General features: G+C 49.5%; 1 protein-coding gene across 9 annotated transcripts in view; it reads right to left on the bottom strand.

The window, feature by feature from the left end:
* Positions 1–24,500, bottom strand: part of NAV2 (neuron navigator 2) — a 397,014-nt gene that overhangs the window by 136,557 nt on the left and 235,957 nt on the right. For all 9 annotated transcript variants that reach the window (XM_044258951.1, XM_044258952.1, XM_044258953.1 and 6 more), the window contains 2 exons: positions 22,819–22,927; positions 20,538–20,927 (listed from right to left, as the gene is read on the bottom strand). In XM_044258951.1, the coding sequence (XP_044114886.1) occupies positions 20,538–20,927; positions 22,819–22,927 (499 nt within the window). The remainder of the gene's footprint in view (positions 1–20,537; positions 20,928–22,818; positions 22,928–24,500) is intronic.

The raw sequence follows: 24,500 nt of genomic DNA, 5'->3' as shown, positions 1-24,500 counted from the left end.
CTAAAGAACCCCTCCTCCCAGGCACTTCCTACACGCTGGAGACATGCCGGTGAATCCCCTGGATGCTGCTACATGTTATCATTCTTACAATTTCTTTTTTCTTTTTTAAAGATGTATGAGAGAGAGAGATAGCGCATGCCCATTTGCATGTGAGCAGGGGGAGGGGCAGAGGGAGAAAATCCCAAGCAGGTTCCCGGGTGAGAGCAGAGCCCAACGTGGGGCTTGATCTTATGACCCTGAGATCATGACCTGAGCCGAAATTAAGAGTCAGATGCTGAACCAACTGAGCCACCCAGGTGCCTCATCATTCTTGTGATTTCTGCAATAGCTCCCCAACCCCAAAAGTGCTCTACGATGCAACTTTTCACATTAGGGCAGAGGAATTTATGTTTGCATTCGGGATTATGTGATCCCTTCTGAAGATGACTAGAACCTCAGGGTGGAATCAGACATCCAGGGTCTCTCTCTCTCTTCTGGTTTCACGAGACATGTCTAGGTCATGACCATAGTCATTACCAGACGAGGGAGAGGCCAGCTGGAGCTTTGGTTCAGGTCTGTGCAAGTTCTGCACTGTCTTACCTAGACTGCGGCTGAAAGAAATGTCAGGGCGCACTGAGAATAGACAGAGGAAGAACGAAACCAACTTGTCAGTGGGAGACGGACCCCTTCTGCAGACAGATGGGGGCATGAAGGAGGCCTGGGGAACGCCACCCAATGTCCACAAACAACTTGGCTTCTGGAAGCACTGGGGGCTGCCGGGAGCACTGCCCTTGAGACCTAGGCAGTCTGTTGCTCTAGAGACGGCCCCCACTTTGAGGTGTTGTTATGTCTAAGACACATTTATGCAGCCCCTACGGTGCGGCAGGCACTGGCCTGGGTGCCAGGGATAGGAGAAGCAGACCTAGTCCTTGGCCTTGAGGGGTTGAGTGCAGACATGCAGATATTGGCAAGGGGTTCAGCAAAGGCCAGAGCAGCAAGAGGGGCCAGAAAGATTCTTAGATCAAGAGATATGCTAGCAGCATCTTGAAGGATGAGAGGGTGTTTTGCCAGGCAGCCTAGAGTAACGGCAAGGAAATTAGATAGTTCACAGAGACACACATGTGCAAATACAAAGGGTCTAAAAATTTTAATACAATGAATTCACTGTGTGGCCTCAGATGTTAAAGTTCTACCAGGTAGCACTTTCATTAAAAAAAAAAAAAAATCATTATTCTGGGGGTGCCTGGGTGGCTCAGTCAGTTTGGCATCCAACTATTGATTTCGGCTCAGGTCATGATCTCAGGGTCCTGACAGCCCTCCACTCAGTGGAGCCTGCTTAAGATTCTCCCTCTCCCTCCGCTCTTCCCCCTCCCCCTTTTCTCTCCCCCACTAAAAAAAGAAATCATTATTTTGGGCATTCATTCTAGATGGGATTCAGTAAATGTATTCCAATTCAAAGAAACAGATCTGCAGGGCCTCTGGCCTTCAAGGGTGGGGATTAAGCCAAAACTGGGTGACCACAGGATGCTCAAATTCCCTGCCACTAAATCCAGCAAGACCAGGAGACACAACAGCTGACACAGAGACACCGGGCCCCGTTCACTTTTCCATGTGTCTGCGTGCACGGGGTCACCTTCAGACACAGCACCCGGGCAGCTGGGAATCACTGCTCTCTGGAGGCCTGAGCCCATCTTGGGGACAGGGCAGGAGTCTGAAAATGTGTATTTCATGTTGCAGATTTACCATTTTAAACCGACAAATAAAAACACCCACTGTTTTTCGTAGTCTATTCTATAAAGTCTAACAAAATCCTGGTTGGGAGGAGCCTGAGTGGCCCAGCTGGTAAAGTATCCAACTTTCAGCTTCAGCTGAAACCACACCATGACCAGTTTCAGCTCCGGTCAAGATCTCAGGGTCCTGGGACGGAGCCCCATGTGGGGCTCCGCGCTCAGCAGGGAGCCTGGTTGGTGGGAACTGTTAAGGATGCAGTGATTCTCAAAAGTCAGACCTATTCTCACCCTCACCACATCCCCTTCTCAAAAATCAGAGTGTGAGGGGCGCCTGGGTGGCTCAGTGGGTTAAAGCCTCTGCCTTTGGCTCAGGTCGTGACCTCAGGGTCCTGGGATCGAGCCCCCGCATCGGGCTCTCTGCTCGGCAGGGAGCCTGCTTCCTCCCTCTCTCTCTGCCTGCCTCTCTGCCTACTTGTGATCTCTGTCAAATAAATAAAACCTTAAAAAAAAAAAAATCAGAGTGTGAGGCCTTTATGTTAATCAGGAAGGGATTAAAACAAAGATTGAAAACCAGCCGTTTTTCCTCCCAGAGTTCAGACTCTGGACTACCTAAGCAGCAGGCCCTCCGTATCAAGAGACTCTCCAGAAATGACAGACGGGGCATAGGCTCTATTCCTGTGGAGGGGAGAGGGCTGCGGCTGGGAGTGCAGAGAGGCCCACCCCATGCCTCGGCCAGGTCAGGCTGATCTCACAGCTGCCTCTTTGGGGTTTCACAGCACCCCTAAACAGCTGTGTAGCATAATCCTGATAAAATAAGCTATGGTAGAAATCCTGAAAATCTTTTTTTTTTAATATTTTATTTATTTATTTGAGAGAGAGACAGTGAGAGAGAGCATGAGTGAGGAGAAGGTCAGAGGGAGAAGCAGACTCCCTGTGAAGCTGGGAGCCCGATGCGGGACTCGATCCCGGGACTCCCGGATCATGACCTGAGCTCAAGGCAGTCGCTTAGCCAACTGAGCCACCTAGACGCCCTAGAAATCCTGAAAATCTTAAAAATACAACAAAATCCTAAAGTGAAAAGGCACTGCATGCAAACCAACACCCACTGGAAAAGGAAAATCAGCCCAGGCTCCAGCTGGGCACATCCCCAGCAGCACCTGAGTCCTTCTCAGGGAAACCAGAGAAAAATGCCCTTTTTCTACCAAGGCCAATAAAAGTGCATCTTACAAGACGCACCAAGAAGTGCCTGTGGGGGGTGACATAGCACAAATCCCCCAAAACAGACGATGGGCTTCTCAGTGATTAAACACTGTGCTCATCTGTCCTCTGAGTCCCAGTGCCCTGCCTTACCCAGCACATTAGTGCTGAAACGAAGACCACGCCCCTTCCCTCCCACTTAGGATAAGGTCCACCTCTCAAACTTCACCTTTTTTTTTTTTAAAGATTATATTTATTTATTTACTTGACAGAAAGAGATCATAAGTAGGCAGAGAGGCAGGCAGAGAGAGGGGGGGGGAAGCAGGCTCCCTGCTGAGCAGAGAGCCCAATGCAGGCCTCGATCCCAGGACCCTGAGATCATGACCTGAGCCGAAGGCAGAGGCTTAACCCACTGAGCCACCCAGGTGCCCCTCTCAAACTTCACTTTACATGCTACTGAACATTACACAAAATACCAAAAATATGCAGGCTCACAGGACTAGGGGATATTAGATCTTTGGGGGAAGATCTAAGGATAAATGACATTTCTGATGCAGAACCGAGATTTACCGAGTTTCAGCGATACGCGCACGGACAGATGACTGGAGAGCGGACACTGATGTGGTTTCACTTTCACGTGGTGTTGCGTTCAGCAAGTTCGCTGGGCTCAACAAATCTTTCATCATAAACATAAAAGCTTGACTCCTTTATTTTACATTTCAGTGTAACTGCTTCTCCATCTCCTTGTGCTCCAGCCTCTCACCCAAGTTCAGTAAAGGTAAGATCATTGTTATTGTCACTACTATTTTAGGACATGTATTTTTGCTTCGATATCCTTAGTCCCTAGAACGGTGCCCAGAATGCCTGAGATAAGCACCTAAAAATGTTTTTGGTGGACCGCATGCAAGAATAAACAACCACCAAGAATGTGATTGCTTTTATGTCTAACACGTGTTAAACATTTGAGGAATAGAAAGAAAAATAAAACAACCTTGCATCTGTTTAGAGATAAGTCAGACACTATTAATAGTGGGCTTAGGAAGATGGGGCAGAGGCAGGGGGGGAAGATAATGCAAGGAGGGAGGAGTCACAGGCCCCATCCAAGGGACAGCAGGGTTGAGCAGGAGCCCCGGGGTAGGGAACACTGTCACAGCCACACTGGGTGGCATCCCGGATCCGAGCTGACTGTAGTCTTGCCCCCCACGGCTAAATTCCCCACTGTTCATGATTTTTATTTTCATTTTCTTTAAAAGATTTTATTTATTTATTTGACAGAGACAGCAGAGGGGCAACACAAGCAGGGGGAGTCAGAGAGGGAGAAGCAGGCTTCGTGCCAAGCAGGGAGCCTGATGCAGAACTCAATCCCAGGACCCTGGAATCATGACCTGCGGGGAAGGCAGGTGCTTAACGGACTGAGCCACCCAGGTGACCGTCCATGATTTTTTTTTTTTTAAAGATTTTATGTGTTTATTTGACAGACAGAGATCACAAGTAACCAGAGAGGCAGGCAGAGAGAGAGGAAGGGAAGCAGGCTCCCTGCCAAGCAGAGAGCCCGATGCGGGACTTGATCCTAGGACACTGAGATCATGACCTGAGCGAAAGGCAGCGGCGTAACCCACTGAGCCACCCAGGCGCCCCTGTCCATGATTTTTAAAACGGGAGTATAAAACAAAACCAGTGGAGCAGGGAGTTCAGTGTGAAAAGCAAAAACGGCGTTTCCCCCTAAAATGTTGGTGTGCATGGGTCTGGATGGTGCCACAGCCGTGCTCACAGAGGGACAGGTGTACCATGCACTGATGACAAGCAGGACTCCGTGCAGGGACGCGGCCGAGGGAGCTCCGCAGGTAAGGCAGGCACGCCGCGCCAGGAGCCAAGTGGCAGGGTGACCTGGGAACTGGGGCGGGGGTGGGGAGGGCAGCTAAAGCCCTCTGGCGGGAATGCAGGCTAAGAGGGAGCCGAAATACAGGCCAGCGACCTCCAGAGGAGGCTCGGAGCAGAAGCTGTCCTCTCCAGGACGCTCAGTGCGGTAGGAGCGGCAGGAGGAAGAGCGGCTTGCTGCCCCAAAGACAAAAGAACAGGGCCCCCGGCTTCTTCTCGCTCCTCAACTAGTTCCAGTGTTTCCACCTGTACCAGAGCAGGACCCGGATGGGCTGAAGTAGTTACTCCAATGGGGCAGGGGCAAAGCCAGGTGCCCTAGAGCCCGCTGCCGAGTTCCAGCGAGCATGTCCAGCGTCGTAACTGTCGTTTGCTTTCAAAACCTACCGTTTTCCTTAGACCAACTCCAGATAGCAACATTCGCGGACATCTCGGCCGGGTGTACCCCCTGGGCTTACCGTGATTCTCAACAGCCACAGCCCACTTGGCCTCCAAACTCCTCTGTCATCCAGATCAGAGCCTGGGGCCGAGCAAGGCGGCACGCACGATTTTTGTGTTTATTAGAAAGGGGAAGTGGGGGAGAAAATGGGCAGAAGAAACAACTTTGGTACTATTACCCTGAGGCTGGAATGTGGCAACCTGGCTCGCCAAAGAGACCTCTTCCTCCGCAAGCCCATGCCCAGCTGTTCTCCATCTGTAACAGACTCTCAGTTCCCTACAGGAACCTGGGCATCCTGGGTCTTAAACCTGGATGAACTCTGAATGGTCTCGCCTGTCAGCTTCTCACCTCATGCCCAAATCCTTTCTCCAACACGCGGACACAGTTTTCCACATCCTACTTGATTATTCTCAGGAACAGGAGGCTCATGCCTTTGCCAAAGGCTCCACCCACTCTTTCGAAGGTCTCATTTCCAGTGTAGTTTTTTCCCAACACTGATGAACGGTCACCTTGGTGCGTAGCAAATGAAAACCGTGAGTCCCATTTCCACCTACAGTTCAAGTTTGGTCCTCTGGAAACTGCTGCTTTTCTTTTCTTTTCTTTCTTTCTTTTTTTTTTTTTTAATTTTATTTATTTATTTGACAGAGATCATAAGTAGGCAGACAGGCAGACAGAGAGAGAGGAGGAAGCAGGCTCCCTGAGCAGAGAGCAGAAAGCTTGATGTGGGGCTCGATCCCAGGACTCTGGGATCATGACCTGAGCTGAAGGCAGAGGCTTTAACCCATTGAGCCACCCAGGCACCCCAACCTCCTGCTTTTCTAAATATTTCCCATGCCAAGAATATCTAGTTTCTACAAACATTTCCATTATGTTTTGGGTCGTGAACCCTTAGCCTTCCTGGTTGCCCTTCCCTAAACAAACCCGCCTGATTCAGAACGGCTTAAAACCAGCCACCAAGAACAAAGCTGGCACTGTCTACCTAGCCACTACACTGTTGCTTCCCACATTACTCTTCTCTTAGTCCAATCGAAGGTAGGATTGTACAGAGCTCTCTAAAACCTGGGAAAATTGTGTGTGGGGGGGTCTCAGAGCCTAAAGCCTAGCAGGTGGCAGCACCAAAGGGGAAAGGTTTGGATCTCAGAAGCTGATAGCTCAACCCAAACTGGCTGTGCCCTTTAGCAGCCGTATGACCTCAAACAGGTGGCTTCTCTCATTTCTACCAGGGAAATCTGGCTGGCCCAAGGCTGGACTCCCACTGGCTTCTCTGTTTGCATATCTGTAAAATGGGGATAATAACATGTTGCAGGCCCTCTAGGATTTCTCTAAGAATTCAAAGAGATAATACTTGAAAAGCGCCTGCCTGTGTGGAAAGCCCTCTACAAACACTGGCTCCCATGAGTACTATTAATAATCACTGTTACTATTAATAGCAGTGCTGCTGTTACCACCTTCTTCCTTTCTACTTCCATTCACACCCATCGCAAAGCATATACAGCTGGTCTGCAAGAAGAAGTTAAGAAATGTGGGAATGAAATGACAGAATCCCTCTGCTCAAGGACCTCCTGGTCTAGGGAACAGTGGTACACACAAAGCGAAGGGACTGAGAGGAAGGTCTCACCTTCCTGGGAGGTACGACCAGGTGCTAGGGTGGCCAGAGAAGGCCACCTAGCTTCCGCTTAGGTCCTTAATGGACTATGGCAGGTGGGTGGGAACCGAGGTGGAGGAACCTGTAGAGAGAATGAATACATGCAAAGGCACAGAGGTACAAGAACTGTTGCCCACTTCAGGGAAAATGCCAGTGGTCCACAGTCAGGACTAGCCTGCAAGTTAGGGGGAGGGGCGGGCAGTGAGGGGAAGGAGGAGATGACGGGAAATGAGGCAGGACAAGCGGATCACTCATCAGCTGCCCAAATGTAGAGAAGGGCCTACTCTGTGCCATGCCCTGTGCTAGTCACAAGAGATACATAGTAAAGCAGACAAGGTCTGGGCTTCTGCAAAGCTTACAGTCCAGTTGGGGACCATGGAGGGCCTTGAATGCCATGCTGGGCACTAGAGAGGGTAAGGAGCAGACCACACCTTCCAGAGAGGACCACAGCAACATCTCCTATCCCACAGGTTCTTCTTCAAGGTGACCTTGTCACCTTCCCACTGAGAGATGACATCTAGCTTTCCCTTCCCTCCTCTTGAATCTGGAGGGCTAGGACTGTTTACAGTCCGTACAATACAGTACAGTGGAAGTGACTCCCTAGGGGAGAGCCTAAGAGGTGGTGAGGCTTGGCTTTGCTTCACTCTAATACTTGCCCCGGGAGCCCTAGGCATCCAAGGTCAAAAGTCTGCCAATCATGTTATGAGGAAGCTAAGCCACATGGAGATGCCATGTTGGTCCTAACCCTCAAGTCATCCCAGGGAACAAGCTTTGGGATGGCATGGGTCCCGTGCTGAAACTGGCTCCAGCCCCGGAGGTGCCCCAACTGAGGCTACAGACACGGCGGAGCAGAGACGAGCCGCCTCCACTGGACCCTGCCCCAATTCCTGATGCAGAGACTCCATGAGCATAATAAAATAGTGGATTCTAGCAGCTAGACTTCGGAGGCATTTGTCTTAAGCCACCGAGTCTCCCCCGCAGGCATCGTGCAGCCATTGAGGCATTCTACGCAGGTGGCAACGTGGTCAGATACGTGTTCTAGAAAGATTTTTCTCACGCAAGTGTAGCACGGATGTGTCGGATGGGCCCTGAGGTCAGAGGTAAGGAAAGTGACAAAGGGATGCTTGGGGGGAAATGGGAGCCATGAGGCCAGAGAGAGTCAGGGCCCGAGATCCTGCAGAGAGAATCCACTGCCCTCAGTGAATACAAATGAAATACACTGAATACAAATGAAACCCAGTAATAATGCTTTGGAGGCAAAGAAAGGTATCTACCTTCGCCCCTACCCCAGCCAGCTCCGGACTCGCCAAGTATCTGCAAGTCCCCATGCAACTCAGCCCTCTGAGCCTGACCCTCCTGAACCCCACCTTTCGTCTCTCTTTCTTGCTCCCTGATGTGGCACAGGGCAGGTGCTCGGGGCTTCTGATGCCCAGAGAGTGCCCACGATTCTTATTCACTCTTGCTTTCCGTCTGTTCAGAGCATGGGATCTAGTGACAGCGAAAAGCCATACTACAGAGTTCTTGGAACACAGGCTTTAAATTCAGCCCGATCAATCACTTGGTTCCAGGAGTGACTACCCAGGTGATCCATTCAAGCCACTTAAACTCTCTGAGCTTGGTCTCCCTCACTGTAGAAAGAAGATGAAAAACAGCCTCTCTCTCAAAGCACTGATGTGAAGAGTAAGGGAGACAATGCACGGAAAGAACTCAACACAGTGCCCGGCACAGGAAAGAGCGGCTGGTGCAGTCTGGCTGTCATGGATTTCTGCACCATGGCTACTGGGCTGCCAGACAGCCCTGAGCTAGTGGTCACTGTGCGGTGACTTCTCCTGCCTGCCCCCTTCTCTGCAGGGCCACCGCCACATTTACTCTGTCTCATGTTTCTGACAACTTGAGTTGATTCTACCCTTTAAACTTTATTGCTCAAGTCTGTGAGGTTTCTTATTTCATTTTCTTTTTAAAAAGATTTTATTTATTTATTTGATAGAGATCACAAGTAGGTGGAGAGGCAGGCAGAGAGAGAGGAGGAAGCAGGTTCCCCATGGAGCAGAGAGCCCAATGCGGGGATCATGACCTGAGCTGAAGGCAGAGGCTTTAACCCACTGAGCCACCCAGGTGCCCCGAGGTTCCTTATTTCAAAACAGATGACTGGGCAGTTCCAAGCTTCAAGATCTGGGAACTGGGATCTGGACCATGGGTCGTGGCAGAGAACCATAGACGCCCTTCTCCCACTTGTCCCAAGATCGGGAAATGAACACAGGCTTGATTTATAGCCCAGAGAAGACTCTGGAGACAGACTTGAGCCTCTCCTTAGACTTGGAATCTTATTCCACTCTGGGGTCTCAAAAATCATCAGCCCTCAGGCCCAGAAGTGTCCACGCCTCACCCTGCAGTTGCTGCAGGATTAAGAGAAAAGGTCAAACCCTCCATTTCTCAGGGAGGTTTCTCATCAGGACCCTGGGGATTCTAGAAGGGATGCATGGTTTCTTCCAAGGCATGCACAGACCCTTGATTTGTGGTCACACCCCAGGCAGGACGCATTCGCCTCAAGTCTTGACAGATGTTTCTAGCAGCTGATGTGTTGCTCTTTCTCTCTGGGTCACAGGTAGCTGCCGCCTGCCCCCAGATGACTCACTCCCATTGACCTTACAAGGTCTGCTTGCAGATGGTGATGGTTAATTTATACATGAACCTGGCTGGGCCATGATTCCAGATACTGGGGCAAACACTAGACTAGACGTTGCTGTGAAGGTACTTTTTAGAGGAGGAGGACATGGAAACCAGGCGAGATCCCGGAAAGCAGATTGTCTCCATAATGCCAGTGTGCCTCATCCAAGCAGTTCAAAGAAGAATATATAAAGGCTGATATTCCCCAAGGAGGAGGAAGTTCTGCCTCCAGGCTGCCTTTGGACTTGAACCGCCACATCAACTTTTCTTCTGGAGAACATTAACACACAAACAGATCAACTCTGACACGGCGAGCAAAAGCGTGATCACCACACTCAAGCGCAAGAAACGGTGGGAGATCGTCTTCGTGAATATTCTCAGTAGGGGAGAAAAACAGAAAGCGAGTAAGGCAAATAAACGCAGAGAGTCTGAGAAAGCTCAAGGGAAAGCCCATCCCGTGTGTCAGACACTTTACACACACTCTCACTTTCTTTCCTTCCCACTACGCACCTAAAAAGTAGGCTACCATCTAACAGACGGGAAGTGGCTCAGAAAAGGAAACAATTTCCCTGAGGTCACACAGATGGCAAGCGAAGGGTAAGAGGTCAGGTCTTCTGAGTCAAAGTCTGGACTTTCTTCCATCATACCATGACTCCAGAGCAGCAAAAGAAGATCATGAATTCCCAACAAAATGTCAGTTTCTTATCTTGATCTGAGTAAAGGCACATATGCACCCCCCCCCCTTTCGCTGAGCTTTCAACATGGGCTCTACTGTCTCAGGGCCAAAATACTCCCAATCTCTCATCCAAATGTTTCTTTTCATAGTCACCTCAACTCGAACTTCGTCTTCTCCAACCTCACCATCATAAATCTATTGGGCCACTCTGTCGCTGCTGACCCTTGAAAACGAACTGGGAAGGGTATTTTCAGTGATCTATATGCTTTAAGATAAAAAATAAACATGGATTGAGTTTTCTAGATGAGAGCTATGCAAAAGCCTAACGGGAAAACAAAGGGACCTTCGGGTCTAGCTGTGACTCCTGGCTGCTCTCCATTCAAGGTGCATTAGGGCCCTGCAGACCAGTGCACGTCAGCAAAGAGGGGGGTCCCCCAAGGATACAGGCCCAAATATGCAACTATTGTACAGCAACAAAGACGCCAAAGTCACACTGAAATTCCAGCACACAAAGGGAAAGAAGCAATAAGCTATCAGGCCCTCTTTTCCATATTGTCCATGGCCTTAAAACAATTAAGTAACAAGAGCCTCTCGGGCCTTCTTTTTCCTTAATAATGAAATGAAAATATCATATAAAGCCCACGTTTAGGGGATACGTAAGACTCAACAATTCAGAAAGCGTGCCCTCCACGTTACCTGTATTCCCTGGCACCCCCCTGAGAGCTACAGAGTTGAAACACATTTTTCTTGTATGTGTGGGTGCCCCTCGGTGAATGTGAGCTCATGGGTCCCACGTTTATCCCTAGAAGGACCTACAAGGATCAAAAGTGGGTCCCCCAAATACACAGTACCTAACTGTCCAGCCCTGAAAACCAATCTTGCTGGTCTACCCCAGAGCACAGCCTGGAAAGGAGGAGGCACTTGCTCAATATTTGTCAACTTGTGAAAAATATAGAGCACTCTCCATAGCACTGATTAAGGGGCGACAGTGGAGGTTCCCTTGGTTAAGCACGTGGGGCTACTGTGAGTAATCCCTGAACGCTGGCGGGTGTTTTGTGGACACTGCTTACAGACGAAGAGCCTTGAGGAGGGCAGGACGTCTGTTCCGACAAGACAGCGGACAGTCCAGACGTGGGAAGGAGAGGAAGGAGTGCCTCGGTCGGCCCGATTCACCCAGCAGGTGCTCTACCCTGGCCGCTGCTTGTCGGCTGGAGTGTTTAGGGGTATCCACATTCCCCATGTGAATATCGATGACGGTCTTGCCCCAAACCCCGTGCACTGTGAGAAGTCTCCCTGAGGTTTGAGGATGCGTCAAGGTGGAGGAGAATGAAACGCTGTGACCGCTTCTGCCCTGTGCCAGGTGCTGAACTAGGTGTTATATGTACATCATATCCCACCGAACCTGAGCAACAGCACCACCACTAAGAGGACGATCCGGAAGGATCCACGATGCCCAGACATCCTACCAGCATTCTTTATGCATTACCTCATTCAGTCCACGGCAGCCCTGGGCATGCGGATTCTCATTTGCAGATGAGAAACCTGAGAAACCTGAATTGCCAGAAAGATAAAGTGAGAACATAAAAGACCCCTATGGGACCTGTTCTATTCTCAGATCCGATTTGAGCCCCCACATTTTGCTTCTCAATGCTAACCCTGATTACTACTTGCCTTGGGTTAGAATCAAGTGTTGACCAACAGGGGACTCTCCCCTACTGGGCCCTGAGCTATTTCAGGGCAAGGACTGGAAGGCTTTGGGGCTGGCGTTTTCCTAGAGCCCTTAGAGGTCCATTCTGTAGGCTACCACATACTCTGCTTAAACACTCAGCCAGCCCTGCTTTGGAGCTGGTTTGGAGGCTGACTCCTTGTGAGGGCCCTGGGTGGGTGCCCACCCGTGAGGGGGAAATCTGGGATGGAGGGTGTTGAAGTCAAACATCAACTCTTTCCCAGCCACTTCCGGCATGGGTGCAAACCTGGAACTTGTCCTGGTGCCTCCATGCCCTTTGCCCAAGTGGCCCCCCTGGCAGGCTGAGTTCAACGGGAAGTCTCTCTGACCCTTGTGCATATCTGTTCCCCCAGACTTGGCCTCACCCAGAACCCCTCACTTGTATATTTGGGTATGTGTGGACTCTCGCAGCTTCTGACTGGAGCGCCCCCCCCACCCCCCCCCCAAGCTCCTGCCTTCCATCTCCAACCCATCATAAAACACACCCACACCCATATGTCTTCATGCCCTTGCTCTTGACCTTGATCTGGCTGCTTGGTTATCCTTCAAGGCCCAGCTCACATGTCGTGAAGGTGCTGTAGCTGGCGGACACTGTGGTTGTGGACGACCTCTGGGTGCTCTGCCGGTGCCCCATCTCCGTGAAGCCAAACGACAGTGCTGGGGGAGGGCCTGGGGAACCCAACTAGCCGCTCACAGACACACATCGAAGTGTGGTGGAGCCAGCCTCGGACTCTAGGTGGGACTCCACAGCCCACACTCTGCCCGCTGCCCCTACCTCACAGGCCACTCAGCATTCTCCATCAGTGGTCCCCACAGAACCCCCTGCTTCCCCACCGCTCTCCAGGGCTCTCCACTGAACAGCTTCTGCCCTGCCCTGTGCCAGGAGCTCCCCTCCCTCATGGGAGGGTCTAGGGGACAGGGGCTTGTTCATTTCTCTTGACCTCAGACTATGCCTTTAGCATAGTCTCTAATGCAGAACAAATTTAATAAACACATTCACATGGAATTTCACTGCCTTTTACCCAGCGCCTCCGCAGAAGGCAGGCCAGTGGGGGCTTTCCAGTTTCTAGTTCCCTAAGAGCCCATGCTTTGGGAAACTCTGGGGCCCGTGCTGGTACGAGTGGGAGAGCAGGTGGTCAGAGCCCCTCCAAGGACCCTTCCAGGAGGCCTGAGGTATGGCTTTCTTCTCCCATAGCACCCATTTTGTTCCCTTTTCCCTCTCCTTCCCTGGAGGATGCTGGAGGGAAGGGGATGAGGGGGGAGGTAGGAAGGGATTTAAATCCCAAAGCAAGCTAGGAAATTCTCAAGAAGTCAGGGCCTGGTTTCCTGAGAAGACAAGACACCCCCTTTCCCCTCTCTTCCCCATAAATTACCAGGTCAACATTTGCTATTAGTTATGAGTGGTAGTCTAGGCTGCCCGTGCTGCAGCTGGACCACACGTCCTTGCATGGAGCTGTCCCCAGTAAATCTTTCTTTAATCCTGGCTTCTGCCTGCTCCATCTATCGTCACCCACAGTGGCTGAAGTAGGCTCGGGAATGCTGGGGAATTTCTCCACTTCCAGCCTGTTGTCAGCTCCACTGTCCTCTCTTTGATAAAACTGCCTACCAGCTGCCGATAAGGGCTGACGGATTTCCCACACTCCGTAAATCAAGGGGGTCGATGGCGCACAGAAGGGTACGGCAGATGCCTCCCCGGCCATCAGGGACAGCGGACGTGGGTAGCCAGAGCCATCAATCCGTCAAACAGCCCCCGTCAGTTGACCTCACAACCACGCGGGGGAAGCTGTCACTGGGTTGTGTAACACTTGGGGAAATGAATCCTGCACACCCCCCGCCCCCTGCCACACTCTGTGCTCGCTTACTCGAAAGCTTCTTAGGAAAACAGGGGTCACTAGACTTGCCTGGGATATTTAACACCAGGGAAAGTATCAGACAGGGAAAAGTATTATGGTTTCTGTGAATTCGTATACCATTAAGACCTGTCAGTGAGGAAGTGCTGAGGGAAGCAGAGAGGAATGGAAAAACCCTACGCTGGGACCTGGCCCAGCTCCGTCAACAGCCCACTGGGCTCCTCTGGGCTTGTGGCTTCATGCTGGAGCTCCACTGAAGGTTTAAGAGTGTGTGTGTGTATGTGTGTGCGCGCACGCGCGTGTATGCACACGGGGGATGCGTGCATTGTAAGTGGTTGGCGGTGCACTGGGAACAAGTGACTTGCCAAGGCCTTAAAGATTGGTCTGCCTACAGAGCGGAGTCTTCACATTTCCAAGGCAGTGTGACCCTTCTGACATCAGCAGGACCTGCCCAGTGGCCGACCTGCAACCTGGTGTTCCCAAGCCTTTTAAGAGCCCTCTGAAGCAAGATCCTAGCAGAGGAAACAACCTGGAGAAACACGAGCCCATCCTTTTCACATCCCAGAGGCGCTTGCCATGCCTGGCCATGACCCTGGGCCTCTGAGGACAGCGTCACCTAAAATCATTTATCTTGGCCCCAGGACGCATTTTGGCTATAAGGAGTATTTTGGCTTCCTCTCCTACCAGTTTGCCAGGAACAACAGCCCAGCAAGGTCACTTCAGGTCTGGCCTGGAAAGACCATGAGAAACATTTACCAGATACGAAAGAGCCTTTCATGCTATTGGTGCTGCTTTTTTGGCCCACAGTGCTGTCTGCTGTGATCGACACTGACCTGGTGAGAAACAACCTACACATCTGTCCGTGATGGTCCATGAGGGAGGAAGAGAAGAACAGGGTGCCTCCATCTCCACGGTCCCCCTGGCCCATGGCCCTCATGTTTGGGTGGTGTCCCTTTTCCTGTACTATCACTGCCCAGCTCACTATGGTGGATAAGTCAAGTTCTGAGGAAAGAATCATCATCTCTGCTTGGATGGAATCACAGAAAGCTTCTGGGAGGAGGTGACCTGGGAGCAACGATGTAGAAAGCCATCTAAGCACAGGTGTTGCACATACAAATGAATCACCTGTTAACAGCTGAAATGCTTGTCTCCCTAACACCACTCACCCCCCACCCCCCGCCAATTCATATGTTTGTATGTGGTTTGCATGTTGAATGACCTCTGGGAGACAAGTGGCTTTAATGAGGTCATGAAAGGTTGGGGTCCCCATGATGGGACTAGTGTCTTCAGAAGAAGAGGGAGACACACCCAAGCCTCTTCTGTCTGCCATGTGAGGACACAGCAAGCCAGGAAGCGGGGGGCGCTTACCAGAACCCAACCAGGCTGGCTCTGATCTTGGACTTTCAGGCACCCGAGCAGTGAGAAATAAATGTCTGGTGTATAAGTCCCCCTGTCTATGGTAATTTGCTAGAGCAGCCTGAGCTAAGACACGCTCTAATGGGTTTATGGAGCTACAAGTAATTCGGCAGGGGTGGGTTCCTCTGATTCTAAAGAACCAAGTCCCCCAGCAGGCACCAGGCACCTTATACTATCCGTTGATGGAGAAATCCCTGACACCTAATGGGGAAGACCACAGCCATTGCGAGGCCAGCTCTGAAGACCATCTAGCTCACAACCCTGCTTTCTCTCCCCCACCACACTATTGGTCAAGCCACATTTGAAAGACAAGCCAACTGCTCATTTGCCCCTTCCTCTGCCCTGAGTCCTACACCAATAGAAGACAGAATTGAAAGCAATCAAAACCACCACGTCACAGCCTACATTGGCCACTAGATGGAGCTATGCATCGCACCAAAAAAACACCAGAGGTGAAGCTGATTTTCTCCAAGTTCCATAGATAGAATCCTTGAGATTCACAGCTGGAGACAGCAAGTTATATAAGTCCAAGGTCCTGAGAGGGTGGGCATGGAGAACAGACCATGCACAAATAGTCATTCAATACCTACTTGTAGTCTCTGAGTTTAGAAAAATAATGGGCACGGTCTGCCTACTGGGAACCCCACCTTTGATGGGAGACCGAGAGACAGACAGGCACACAAACACAGAGTACGTGATGGTTCTTGAGCATCCTGGTCTCTGCCAAGCACTTTTCAAGTTCTATCGCTAGGTCCCAAAGGTTAATGACTAGTCCCAGTTCATTTGGCAGAGCCAGGATTCACTCTCAACTCCATCTACCTTTTAAGACGGTTTGCTCTCCTGACACCAGCCAGGCCCTCTCAAACACCTCCTGCACAAAGTGAGAAGTTCACGTAAGGCTGGGTGAGAACCAAGGCCACCAGAAACACACATATAGAGGTAACTCAGGCCAGAGACTTCAGGACAGCATCACAGAGGAAGATTTCTTTAATTACGATTATTATTTTTTTTTAGGAGGTGTCTATTTTTTAGGATAAGTCAGATGGGTTTGAGGCAAAAGGAATGCCTTGGAGAAAGAGCCACATCCTGAAGCACCAAGCTTTACATATGTAGGACATAGCTTTGGGTACTGAATGTCAGGTAGCCCAGGGCAGTGGGAAGTGTGGGACATGTTGGGGGGATGTGGCCAGGGCTGATTCAGGGAGGACAATGGATTAAAAGACCATAAAGAGCCTCCCATGTACAGTTGAGATCTGTTCCCACAAGACATGAGAAGCCATCAAAGGTTCTTGGAAAAATTTCTGATGTTACATTTAAATGATCTTTTTTTTTTTTTTTCCCCTGGGAAGGGATGTATACTTTGGAACATGATACAACTCAGTGCCTCCTCTGAAAAGAAAAAAAAAAATCATCTTTCCAAACATATGGATGTTAAGTCTGTCCCTTTAATTTTATTCTATACCATATGGCACTTTGAATTTTTAGAAGATCAGTAAGCAGATTGACTTCACAGATCAAAACTTAGCAGGAGACATCTTTGTCTGTTATTTTCATTTCTTTTCTATTAAGTACAGCCAAAGTCCAATTTATTGATCTAATAAAAGAAAGTGGCCAGGTCCGGCAACAACATGTAAAGGACTTAGACACGCCGAGCACATACTAAGTGCAATGGAAGAGTTTGATAAATACACACTTTGAAAGACAAGAGGCATTTGCTATTAGGTTCTTAGCAAAACTCAGTGGAAACAGAGTCATTTCAGCCACACCTTAGGGAGAACTGAGTGATGCACACAGGTGCCCGTGCACATGCAGCCAGTGGAGACAATGAACTAGAGAGAGCAAAAAACAGCTGCTATATACCAAGCTGGGGTAGTGTGTCATTTAAAACAAAACAAAACAAAACACAAGTTCATAGGTTTTCAGAAACCAGAAATAAATGTCAGGCATTCTAAATAAACTCACTGTAAACTTTCACAAAAACTTTCCTTAAAGAGTTCCCAAAGGGATTTATATGCTACTCATACATCAAGGCTGCTCCTATTAGCCAAATAAGCATCTGGATGAAAACTTTCATCATCTCACTGTTTCCAAGTGTCTGGATGTTTGAGGTTGATAAGACCTTGTCTGAAGCTCTGTGTCTTCATCAGATATTTGCCATTAATCAGATACGACTTCAAAGAGAAGTATCTAATTGTAGAAAGTTGAAGACCATTTTAAATGCAGCGCTGTGAGGCTTAGGGGAGGAAAGTGACCGACCTAACGTCACAGAGCTTGCAAGGGGTAGAGGAAAGCTCCAGCACAGACGGACATCTCAATCTTTTCTTTCCAACCACTTCAGCGAAATAACTTCCTTAGCAGAGCATAAAGCCCAGAATAAGAGCCCAGACCTTCGATACCTACACGTTGTCATGTGTAGAAGAGCGGGGTACAAAGGACAGTAAAGCTGAACTCAGCATAGGAAGGTGCACTGGTAACAAGGTTTCAAAGCAGAAACTCACACACATTTCCATAAAGTGTTATCCTACTTAACTCGTGTTTCAGAGTGTTACAACTAAAAGGAGCATTTGATGCCATTTCGGCTCCCCACCTCCACATTGGGAAGGTAAAGCTCTCCACTAAAGAAAAGCCAGACCAAAGTTCTCCAGTTTCAATCACTGGGTGGTTTGCTTACATTTCCGTGATTTTATCTACACTTGCTCTGAACGTATCTGACTTGCTCAAAGTCTAGGGTTTCCCAAAGCAGGAGCTGAAATGTAAACACTTGTGCTGTTTCACAGGAATAAAAGTTATGGCTGAAGAGCTAAAACAAAACAAAACAAAACTGGGAATGTCTCTCCAAGACATCACTAATGTCACTAATGGATCAGGGGACGGTATTTTTCAATGTCTCCACCTTGTGGAAATGGTCAATACTGCATCACAATCAGACACTGACCAACTATTGAGGATGAAGACTGACGCGACAGTAAAATTAACTATTATAGGATAGCAAAGAAGAAGAAGAAGAAGAAGAAGAAGAAGAAGAAGAAGACGAAGAGGAGGAGGAGGAGGAGGAGGAGGAAGAAGAAGAAGAAGAAAGAAGGAAAATCTCAAAGTAACTAAAAAATATTTCAGTAGCATATTACAGTGGGAATTGATGATGATAATCTTGAGGCATGTTGGATACCAAAAGTCTTATTAAATAATAATAAAAAGGTTAAAGTATATGCAGTTTAATTTTAGTAATAGGTGTAAGTGTCTATTTTTTGTGCCATGGAAAACCAGCAACACAAAATGAGGCTCTTAGTTATCCAGATCATTTCCAATCCATTAGTGTTGTCAGCCATTCCAGAAAGCAGAAATTTGTTACAAAGGGTTGGATGGTTCCTATCTTCCAAGGTTTCACTCACCCAGACAGTTCTAAAAGTGACAGGCAGAAAGAAAGCCAAAGAACCTCTGTAGCAGAGATTTTCACTGAGTAAAAGAACATGCCTACTCAGACAGATCAACTTAAGCAAAAGTAGTTTTGAAATAAACTCCAGCAGTTGCGCTATTTTAATGTAGCAATAAAATATTGGGCAATATGGTGTACTAACAGCCTCTAGCTTTGAAGCCACAAACTCTGGGCTCTGCCCCCTAATCACTTTGAGACCTTGGGCAAGTTACTGAACCCTCCAGAGCCTCAGTTTACTCATCCATAGAATGGGAATTATGATATCGCCTGCTTGCTATGAGAACAGAACAAGATCATGTATATAAAGCCCTGGCCCAGGGCTCGGCACACAGTGGGAGCATTAGCTATTATCAAGCTTATGAAAGTACGGACTCACCCTTGGGGGTCCTGATTACTCTGTTCATGGAAAGGAGACTTGGTTTCAAGGATCAATACAGTAGGTTTGGGGTTTTTTGTTTTTTCATTTCAAGATTTTATTTATTTATTTATTTGACGGAGAGAGTGAGAGAGCACAAGCAGGGGAAGCGGCCGAGGGAGAGGGATTTTTATTATCTGCAATTTTTTTGACTGCTAGAATGGGAGAGGAGGAAAAGACGGTGGAGAACTTCTATACAAGTGAGGCTAACACATGGAGAAATCCCAGGCACGTGAAATAAACAGAGGCACCTTCTGTTTACACAGCAGTCTGGAAGTGGAGCTAACATTAGGCGTCCATGCCTCGTGCCACCCCTGGCCACGATGCGGCTCAGACACCAACCCACCACTCCCCTGAACTTCACGTGTGAGCAGATGGATCACAGGGAGGCTGGGTTTGCTCCTTCATCTATCGAAGCACATGTTCATTCATTCAGCACAATTTCTAAGCCCCTGTATGTACAGGGCACTGGGCATAAGGTGGCCAACGATCCAGCCGATACCCCGGCTTCGTGGTGCGTACTGTGTGGTAAGCACGAGGAGCCGAAAGACAATAAAACATAAACACAGGATAACTTCAAATAGTGATAAGCTTTCAAAGGAGCATAAGATGATGACGGAGAGGACGAGGGCAAGGGGTAGGCCACGTAACTCCTTCAAGGTGAATGGTCAAGGACGGCACCCCCAAAGACAGGCCAGCGGGGCAAGGAGGAAGAACCTGACTTGCCGAGACCAAAGATAGGGGTGCGGAAGTGAGGCCGACAGTGCACAGCCCGGGAGGCAGTGGCGAGCTTAATGAGATCGGAGAGAAGGGGCAGCCACAGCAGAGGAAGCAAGGCAGGTGGAGAGTGGGGAGCTCTGAGGGGAAGGTGAGGGCCACATCCCATAGGGCCAGGGAGGCCAGGCTGAAGAGTCTGGTTTCCATCTTAATTGCAAGACTTGGTTTCAAGGATCAATACAGTAGGTTTGGGGTTTTTTGTTTTTTCATTTTAAGATTTTATTTATTTATTTGACGGAGAGAGTGAGAGAGCACAAGCAGGGGAAGCGGCCGAGGGAGAGGGAGAAGCAGGGAACCCGACGCGGGGTTACTCACATCAGCTCGAGGGGGGATTCCCACTGAGCAGGGAACCCAATGTGGGGCTTGATCCCAGGACTCTGGGATCATGACCTGAGCCGAAGGCAGACGCTTAACCATCGGAGCCACCCAGGCACCCCAGCACAATAGGTTTGTTACCGACCATCGCTCTGGTTACTGCTGGAGCCTTGCTAGACCCCCCAGCAGGTTACTGGCGAAGTCTGGACATCAGCCCACATCTGGTGACTCTCAGCCCAGGAGGTTCCCCTCCAACCATACAGCCTTTGACGGAGCAGAAAGCAAAGTAGACAGTTTGATCTCCTTCAGAGAACTTAAACAAAGCCCAGCAAAAGAGAAACAGGCTGCCAGGCCACCTCCCGCTCTGGGAAAAGAGAGAGAAGCCCAAGGTACTCACCCGCTCGTGATGTCATCCGTCCGGATGTTCTTGCTCAGAACATCGCCATCACTCATGTAGCCGGGGGCATCCATGCTGATGCCTTCCAGGTCCATCTCGTCTCCTGCCTTGTCTGAGACTTCCACGTGGCACACGCTGCTTCCCCTGGAGGCCAGCTGCCTCCTCAGGGGGGCAGAGTACACGTAGCGGCCTGACTCGGTGTTGATGAAGCGGCTGGCATTGGCTCGAGGTGGGTACCCGTTGCCCATAGAGGGGGCGTCTCCTGCTTGGAGCCGAGGGCTGGCCTGGCCAAGTCTCCAGGACAGGGGAGTGGGTCTGCTGGTCAAGCTGAGGATACTGCGCCCGCTTATCTCTGTGGTGACGTTGGTGTCAAATGTGGTCTCCAATGTGCTGAAAACATCAAACCAGCCTTGGCTTAGACAGACCCTCATGTGCTTAGTAACCTTTTGCAGTTTATATGTTCTTTACATTTTTTTGAGAACTGTGAAATATTTCCTATATACCAAATAGGATCAAATAACAGCCACAGATATACCGTGCAGCGTGCTTCCTGTGTGAGAAATGAAAAGACGGAGCTGTACATCCGTAGGAAACTCTGAAAAGCCCAGCAGAGACCTTCCCCCTAAAACATGGTCTAAGATAACCACTACCAATTCCTTTCATTAAATGATCTGAACTATTGGAATCTCCCTTCCAACCCGAGAGAGTAAAGAGAAAATGCCGAAACAATAACGAGGGGTTGTAACATACCCATGGGCCCACCCCTTATTGCAGACTATGTCACAGCTCCCCTGTCTGCCCTTTCCACTCTGGAGTTCCCAATGTCACCCGTCACATGCTCAGCTCCCATGGACCAAGCAGGTGGGGAGAGCCCTGATTTTCTAGCTCTAAGCTCCCTTTCCCCAACACTTTTGCTTCTCTCACATTTTCTCCAAAAGGACAACTAAACTTTGGAAGGAAAAGGCTGAAGAGTAGGATACACTCAGGCTTGAGGCCCATAATAAATTAAGTCACAAGGATCTGACTTTGTCAGGAGACTGGGCTCATCCCTGGCCATTGGTAAGTCTCCTGTGTCCACACTTGTGGCCCTGTAGCTCTTGTGGTCCAAGCAAGCTGGTCAGTGTACCTCTGTGGAGGACCCTGGGGTCTTCTGCCTGAGCAGAGAGTGTCTTTCCTGCAGAAAAGCCATCAAAGGTCTCCCTGCTGTCATCATGAACATCCTAGGTCATGCCAAGAAAGCCATCAAACAGTCACACACCCCCAGCAAGTCAGTTTTGGTGATCAGGATGGAAAGAGGATGTTTCATTCTTGATTACAAAGTCTCAGGGCCTACCGGTTGGCTCCACACCATCACATAGCTGAAGGTTTGGCGGGGGGCACCCCACCATCACCCCCTAAGCTGACTGTCCTCTGGAAGAACCAGTTTGGTGCCTCAGCTATTTTACTGTTTCCCTCTGATTCGAGAAACAGCCTTACTATCCTCACACTGGGGTAAGGTTCAGGCCCCTGTCTTATTTAAGAGAGAACTCCCAGCGCTTCACCCCTGGGGAAGCCCTGCTGTCTCCTTCCTCTATCCATTGATCAAAGAGACTGAAACTGGAGAGCAGGAGACTCCTCGGGAGTCCACGGGGGTAACCAGGACTTTGCCTTCATTATCAAAGCCCAGCACAAACCGTAAAACTTGATTCTGCCAAAATCCACCAAGGGGTGTCTGAGGGCTGCATCCTCTTCAACTTCTTCCTCAACACTGAAAACAACCTGATGAGTGTTTCCAATGGAATCCTAGATTTCATCCAACTAAATCATAGTTTAAACGTGATCCCAAGTTTTTATAAATATTTCCTTACGTGTCTCCTATGCGGGCATGACTAACAACATTACAGAGCGTTGTGTATCAGAAGACTGGGTAGGAATTCTAGCTATTCACTTTATCACACAGGTCAAATATAGTTCACCTGCTCCTTTTCACAGCACAGTACAGGCTTGGAAAAGGCAAGGAAAGTGAAACCTAATGGATCTGGTCCACCGGGCTCTCTGTCGCATAGATCCAGCACCATCTGCTTGGGGGAGCGACCAGCCTACCCTCGTTTTCACTCCTTCCAGTTCTCTTCTGCACATTGCCTGGCATTCCCTGTGAGTTCTAGCACATTGGGGGATCAAAGTTATTTATTCCATTACTAGCTAAGGCGCTTTGCCAATGGCACGAACACACACAGGAGAAGCTGCGTGGAAATCAAGCTGCCTGCAAGTCCGTGAAGGAATTCACAGGGCAGATGCCTACCTGTGTGTGACCTGAGTCCCCCGTAAACTAGACATGGTCTCCTCCAAATTCTGCCGCAGGTCGGCGATGTTCTTCACGGTCCGCAGTCGCCGGGCCTCGGGGTCTTCCCCTGGAACGATTGTGGTTAAGACGTTTAGTTCTCTGCTCAATCGTGAGCGCCGCGAAACACTCAAGGTTCCATGCTCACTGGGGGGACGCTTAAGGATCTGAGAACACGTGGATGGATGGACGCCCAAAGGAAGCTGTTAAAATCCAAGGAGAGAAGTCTTTCTTTCCCCTCCAGGTCCCTCCTGAGAAAGGTGAAGTCTAGCTTATAGGAGAAGCGAGGCATCCAGTCTGAGGGGTAAATACGTTTTCGAATGGTCTCCAATAAAGACACACACAAGTTAGGTCTGAGCACCCCCCTACGACGCATCTTCTGCCCACGCAAAAGCGGGTGAGGCATTTTATCTTCTTACCCACTGGCGATAATGTGCTGCTCTCTACCAGCCCTACTTGGTCAATGGAACTGGCACAGTGGCTGAAAGATATTCACTTATTAATCACAAATACTCCTACAGAGAGAGGTCTGCCTCTTTCTGTGAGATTTACTATGTCTCAAATTCTCTAACTCACTGGCTGTGGGACTGGGGGGAAGGTGCTGACCCTCTCTAGCTTTCCGATTCCAGAGGATTGCAATGAGGATGGTAACAGCCATGACCTCGTAGGACAGCGGTAGGGAATTAAACGGGCTGGGGTCTGGAGATCCGTGAGCGTAGAGCCCAACTCAAGCACTGACCCATGCCCGCTGGTGCTGCAGAGTGGGAAGTCATCAAGAGAACCTAGGGCTTCTCTTCGGGTCACAAGAGACTTCCATTCTCGGGGAAAGAATTTCTGGAGGACACCTGGCCAGGTAGAGGTCAAGCCGGGTCAAATGCACCAGGAGACAAAGGCCATACAGAAGCTAGAAAACCACCACGAGCCCTCAAGAGTAGCCTTGCTCTGGGTTCTCTGGCTATTCTGCTTTGTTTGGGTGGAGAGGGTGCAGAGGAGATGGGAATCACTCCAAGAATGATGAAAAGGAACAAGCGTCCTTTCCTCAGAGTAATTCCAGAGAGGGCTGAGAAGACCACAGAACCACCATCGAGACTCCTGAAAAGCCTGTGACTCTCTCGGTCAAAAGGGTTGAGCAACCTTATTAAAGAAACTCTCCGCACAGAACACAGGGCACACGGGCAGCAGCGAGGAGGATTTACACGAGACGCCGAGGAGAACTCCCAGAGGTCGCCATTAATAAGGCAACAGGCCGCTAAGAAATGGTACAGCATCAACTTTCTTTCTGAGACAAAACAGCCTCCATAGGTCGCTCTTGACACGGTGATGCCTGGAGGTTGGCAGACGGACCGAATGATAGATGTGTGATTTTATGGGGGAAACTGGCTCTAGCCAACTCTCTTGTCCTTGAAAATGCCAAGTGTTTTCAATTTTCTCCCCCTTTTGAACCAAGAGGAAGTTGGAAGGCGTTTTTCTCTTATCTGAAAAGTGGTCCAGCTTGCATCTCCCACCCAATTCTTTAAAAATACATCTATGGATGTGTTTTGAAAGGAAAGCAGTGATGAATGTTTTCTTACCTCCCCTGAGAGGCGCTGGAAGACAGTAACTGCATCTTTCTCCTGGGGCCACCAGGTAAATATCTTTAGTTT

This window comes from Neovison vison, chromosome 7 (genome assembly GCF_020171115.1).
Source record: "Neovison vison isolate M4711 chromosome 7, ASM_NN_V1, whole genome shotgun sequence".
NCBI lineage: Eukaryota > Metazoa > Chordata > Mammalia > Carnivora > Mustelidae > Neogale > Neogale vison.
The sequence above is the reverse complement of the archived record's forward strand: the minus strand, read 5'-3'. Positions and strand labels throughout refer to the sequence as shown.